This window comes from Belonocnema kinseyi, chromosome 5 (assembly GCF_010883055.1).
Source record: "Belonocnema kinseyi isolate 2016_QV_RU_SX_M_011 chromosome 5, B_treatae_v1, whole genome shotgun sequence".
NCBI classification, from domain to species: domain Eukaryota; kingdom Metazoa; phylum Arthropoda; class Insecta; order Hymenoptera; family Cynipidae; genus Belonocnema; species Belonocnema kinseyi.
In genome coordinates, this window is record NC_046661.1 from 146,591,898 (window position 1) to 146,597,897 (window position 6,000).

The 6,000-nt window shown below is 29.0% G+C and overlaps 1 protein-coding gene across 2 annotated transcripts in view; it reads left to right on the plus strand.

Annotated features, from left to right (window-relative positions):
• The window catches only part of LOC117172482 (general transcriptional corepressor trfA-like), a 111,915-nt gene that overhangs the window by 79,177 nt on the left and 26,738 nt on the right, over window positions 1–6,000 (plus strand). For both annotated transcript variants that reach the window (XM_033360466.1, XM_033360465.1), the window contains exon 4: window positions 3,038–3,274. In XM_033360466.1, the coding sequence (XP_033216357.1) occupies window positions 3,038–3,274 (237 nt within the window). The remainder of the gene's footprint in view (window positions 1–3,037; window positions 3,275–6,000) is intronic.

Sequence of the window (6,000 nt, forward strand, 5' to 3'; positions counted from 1 at the left end):
TGAATTGGTTGAATTTTGAAAAGGTATAATTAGCAATTTAAAAACTATTAATTTTCAAGCGATTTAAATTTGGTTGAAATAATTGAGATTTTAACAGGCTTTAATCCTAAATTATAATTTTATTATGTAATAACAATTCAAGATTCTAGAATTTCAGAAGCTGAGGCTATGAAAGTTTATTCGAATCTTAAAATACTCAATTTTTAAACATTTGACATTTTTTGTTGAAAATTCACATTTTTGTTAATGAAACATTTAAACTGTTTTGGTTAAAAATTCATAATTTAAGTTGAAAAAATTACTCTTTGTCTTAAAAATTCAGGGTGGCCGCTGGACCGGGAAAACTGGGAATTTTTGGAGATCGGGAAAAATCGGGAAATGACAGTGATTTTTTTTTTACCGGAAATTTTACGAATTTGTAGAAGAAAAATGTGTCCACGTTTAATTTCAGCAGTTTTTAAATAATTAGTTGAATTTTTATGTTTTTTAATTATGCTATTATTTAGCTTACGATGCGTAATTCAAAATTTTTTATTTTAAAAATTTTCTATTTAAAATTTTTATTTAGAAGCTTAAATTTGCAATTAAGAAAATTTTAAAATGCTTTCTTAAAGACTTGAACAAATAACAAATAAAAGCCTTTGATTTTGAAAATTTGGACAATAAAAGTTTTTATTTAATTAGTAAATAAACTTTTTTTAAATTTGTCTGTACTTTAAGTAATAAAAAGTGCAAAAAAAAAAAAACGATTTAAGGATTTTCAAATTTTAACGTTAAAACTTAAAAGGTTTCAATTTGAAAATCTTAGTCATTAGACAATTGAGAACGTGTGCCTGAAAGTTTATAAGTTATTTTCAATTTAAAAATAACTTCATAATAATATATTCTTGATTAAAGGATTTTATTAAATTTAAAATATTTTTTCATTCTAAAATATTCAATTTTTAACCCATTCACTTTGAAATTTTTAATAAAAAATATTAATTATTGAATATTTAGCAATATTTGAATTTTTATTTAACACAGGTACATTGAAAAGAAATAATTGAACGTAAAGAATCTTTAACTGAATTGTTTGACATAGAAAACCTAGAATCTTTAAAATTTCGAAGAGCTTTTAAACTTTGAACGTTACAATTTTAATTGTTGTATTTGAAAAATGCTTAATTTGTAAGTGAAATTTAAAAATTTTGATGTATAATTTAGAAATGAAAATCTTTAGAAAAAATTTGAGAAATTTTAAGAGATATTTAGGAGTTTTAAAAAGATTAAAAATTATCTTAAGAAAACGTTATCATTCTTTTGAAGCCTTTCACAATTCTTGAAAAGAATCTAATTTTTTGTTTAAAATCTGCCAAAATCTACATTTTGTTTTATGTTAGGCTATCATTTCAAGTTTTACATTAAGTTTGAATCTTTTCAAAACTTCTACATATCTCTTAAAACGGTAAAGAAATTTTCTAAAATTTGCAGGATTTTCTGAAAATTTAGAAGTTATGAAAAAATTCCCAGAATAATTTTAAATTTAAAACAACTTCTAGATTTCTCAAGATTTTGAAATGAAATTTTGAAGCTTTCCAAGGATGTTTAAACTATTTAAAAAGAAAATAATTAAATTTCTCATTTAAGAAGTGTTCAGTTAAAATTTGTCTAATTTTTCAATATTTGATGTTTCTAGCTTAAAATTCCTTAAAATTATATAATTTTGAAAATTTTAAAGTTCATTCATTGATTTTTTAATTAAGAACATTGAAAATGATAACGTGGATTTACATTTTTTTATATTGAAAAATGTTAGTACCTTCAATTTTATACGCGTAAATTATTGAATATTTGAATACATAATTTTTTAAGTAAAAACTTTTAAATTTCAATTTTAAAAGTCCAAAGTTTAATAGTTTCACTTTGAGTGCTTTCATTTGCATCTCAGTTTTCATTACCCCAAGCAGAAAATTTATTAGCTTTAGCAGCGGGAAATGACCGGGAATTAATTTCGTCAATTAAAACTGCCACCCTGAAATTGAAAAATAAAAAATTTATAATTAATATAAGTAAACAAATAAATAAATAAAATTTTCAATAAATAGTATAATTTTCAACAAAAGAGATGAAAAATTGGTTTAATCAGCTTTAATGTAAAATTATTATTTTATTATGTAATAACGAATTAAGACTCTAGAATTTCAGAACTTGTATACAAATATTAAAAAATTGTTTTAATAATATATTTTTAAATTTTCATATTTCCATAATATTATATAGAAGTCTAGAGACATGATTGCGTGATTTGCGCGCGTGCATTTACTGCTAGTGTGTAGTACGCATCTCTGTTTTTCTTATTAGACCCATAAATTTTCTTATCTGATGTTTACTGACATCCGCAATAGATAATATATACGAAAATCTGTGGGTTTCGCAGAGAATTATTTGTTTCTAAAAGTAGAGGATAATGAGGGGAAGTGATATGATAGGAATTAGGATAAGTGAGAGAATAGGAAGTAGGAAAAATGAGAAGTGTCGAAGTAGGAAAAGCGTGAGGAGGGGAAGTAGAGAAATGGGGGAAGGGGCAGAAAAGTTGATATGATAGGAATTAGGATAAGGGAGAGAAGGGGAATTGGGAAAAATAAGGGACCGCGCAGTAGGAAAAGTGTGAGCCTGCGTAGACGAATGAAGGAATCGGAAGTAGGAACAGCGATGGGTAATGGTGGAAGGGTTAGTAGGGGAATAAATGGTAGGGAAAATGTGAGGTGGTAGAGTAGGGAAATGAAGAACTGGGAAGTAAGAGGAGTGAGACAAAAAAAAGTAGGAAAAGTTTGAGAGCAAGTAGGCAAATGAGGGAATTGGAAGTAGGAAAAGCGATGTGTAATGGTGGGAGGGGGTTTGTAGAAGTAAGAAAAAATGTGAAATGGGAAAATAGGGGAAAGGGAGGCCCAGCCGACTCAATTAATGTCCTTATAAACTAGGAAATAATAAAATAATTTTCAAGAAAAGGAGAAGGGTGAAATCTATGAAATCTATGAAATTTTTGTAATTATAGATGGAGAGGGACTTTTTCCCAATTAGAACTCGAAGTGGAACTCCTCCTTCACCTTCGACTCTGCAATGGGGCAGAGCAGTGGCGGAGGTGAAAGAACAAGCGGTGGCTAAACTTCAAGACGAATTAAAAAGGGCTCATGAAGAATTAAAATTAAAAGACGAGGAGGTCGCTCGACTTTCGCGGATTCGTCAAGACGTCGAGGCTGAACTCGAGGAACTCACTGCCAGCCTTTTTCAAGTAGGTTCTCACAGTGATCGACTTTACTTGTAATTTACTTTTATACGACCAGGAAAAGCCGGGAAATGACAGTGAATTTATTTCTTGTCCGGGAAATATTAGAAATTGTTATAAAAGAAAAGTTTGTCCAAGTTTGTTTTTAACAGTTTTTAAAAATAATTAGTTGAATTTTTTTCTTTTTTAATTATAATATCATTTAGTTTGATTTTTAAAATTGAACTAAACGTTAAGAAATAACAATAAAAAATGCTTTTTAAAGACTTTTGGAAAAATAAAAAATCGTTTTATTCTTAAACAATTAATTTTGAGAGGATATTTAAAAAGATTTCCAAAATGGTCACAAATTCGAACAATTTTAAAAGATGTTTAGAAGTTCTGAAAAATTCTAAAAAATAATTAAAAATTTGAATAACAGTTTAAAATGAAAATAATGTAACTTTTATATAAAATTGCTCAAAATGATTTGCAGTTCAGTTTTTATTGTTTCAAGTGAACAAAATTTTTAGCTTTAGAGTTCGAATTTTTTAATTTCATTGACCGTGAAAAATGAAAAACAGCCACCTTCGTTTCCTTGAAAGTTATATTCCCTTGTATTTGAAAATTCCACTGTTTTTATTAAAAATTCGAATTTCATATTTTGGGATTAAGAATTCAACTTTTTTTTAGAAAATTTTTCTTTTTTGCTTACAAATTTTACAATTTAGTACAAAATTAAACTATTTCGTTGGCAATTCATCTATTTGTTTTAAAACTAAACTGTTTTGTAGAAAAATGGTCTTTTTGCCTTGAAACTTAAACAATTTGCTTGAAATTTTTTTTCTATCCTGAACAAAAATTGTCTTGGTTGAAAATCAATTTACTTTGGTTGCGAATTTAACTATTTGATTAAAAATTCTTCTGTTTTGTTGGAAAAAATTCTTTTCTAAATCAATTGAACTATTTTTTATTTAATTTTAAAAAAAATTTATTTTTAAGTATGAAACATTAAATTATTCGATATCAAGCATTACATTTTTTGTTGAGAACTCATTTTGTTTGGTTAAAATTTTAACTATTTTATAGCCAATCCGTCTTTTTGACTTTAAACTTTAATAGTTGGGTTCCATTTTTTTAATTTCCTGCATAATAAATTTTTCTTTCTTGAAGAATAGTCTATTTTGGTTAAGAGTTCAAATATTTTTTCGAATATTTGCGTTTTTTCGTTGAGTTCAACTATTTTTAATTAAAATTTTGTTTCGAAATACCAATTATTATATTTTTCGTCAAAAATGTCTCTTTTTTGTTAAAAACTGAACTATTTTTTGAAAATTATTGTATTTATTTGAAAATAAGTATTTTTTTGTAGTCCGTGGGGAGAAGGATAAACGAGAAATAATAATAAGCGAACAGGTAGTTTAATAATCGCAAGTTTATTCAGTTTACGTTCACACGTTGCTTGCTCGAACCAGACTGGCTCGGCCTTGGTCTCCCGCTCGCTCGCAAGCGCGTTTCGGTGACTGGAAAGGGGAGGGCCTCACGCAAGATAACCAATCAGAGCTCGAGCGCAAAATGAAACTTCGCGGTAACGAGTTTTAGAAGGTTCTCGATTCCTGGTAAAATCCTGTTTCGAGAAGCTTCGAGAAATGTAAATACAAACTATCTTCTACAGTTCGGCCATACTAACATTGAGCCGTCCCGGCGAAATATACAAAATAGAATGCTTAAAAATAATAAATCATCACCTTTAGTTTAATTTCCGCCGTTAATATAAGGTTTCATTTGACTAACAGCACACGTGCCAGTGTAAGGTTTTTAAGTCACCTGAAATCCCTCAATATCTGTAACAATGTAACGATCGTGATCTAATATTTTTTTTATTACATATGGACCTTTAAATTTAGAAAGAAGTTTTTTATTAATTCCAGATGTCGTGTCGGTATTGTGAATCTTAACGTAATCCCCTACATTGTATACGTTTGAACACTTCCGCTTTTTATCGTAATATCGTTTGTTTGCAGACTGATTATAATCTATACTATCCGAAGCGTTTTGTCGAGCAGTTTGGAGATCACGCTCGCTGTCGCTTAAAACCTCCTCCAAGAGCAGGCGTACGCAATCGTTTATCTGTCCTTTCTGATCAATACCGAATAACAGTTGGCTAGGTGTGTTTCCCGTGGATCGACAAACTGTGTTATTTATTGTAAATTCCACTTTATCTAATACGCGATCCCATCTATCTGGACTTTCGCATAACTGAGCAATCATAGGAGTACTCACACGATTGAATCTTTCAACCTGTCCATTGGCACGAGGCGTGCCTACCGCAATAAGAACATGATCTATAATTTCGGATTTAAGAAATTCCGTAAAGGCGTTAGATGTAAACGCAGTTCCACGATCTGTAATTATACGCTTGGGTCTACTATAATTACAGAAATATTCTCTCATGTGTTTAATTGTTTCTACAGATTTAGTCGATTTACAAGGATAAAGTTTTACGAATTTAGTAAACCCATCAATTATTATAAGCAGATGTTTAAATCCTTTACTTCGGAATGTTATAGAGATATCCTTCAGGTTTTCCATTTAACGGCGAATATTCAACGCATCGTAGACAGTTCGCGACATACTCTTTAATTTTTACATGCAAATCTCTGTCCACCGAGCCATTTTTTCAAGTTTGGAAATAAGAAAAAGTCACTGGGGGCTAAATCTGGTGAATACGGTGGGTGTTCGACCAATTCGAA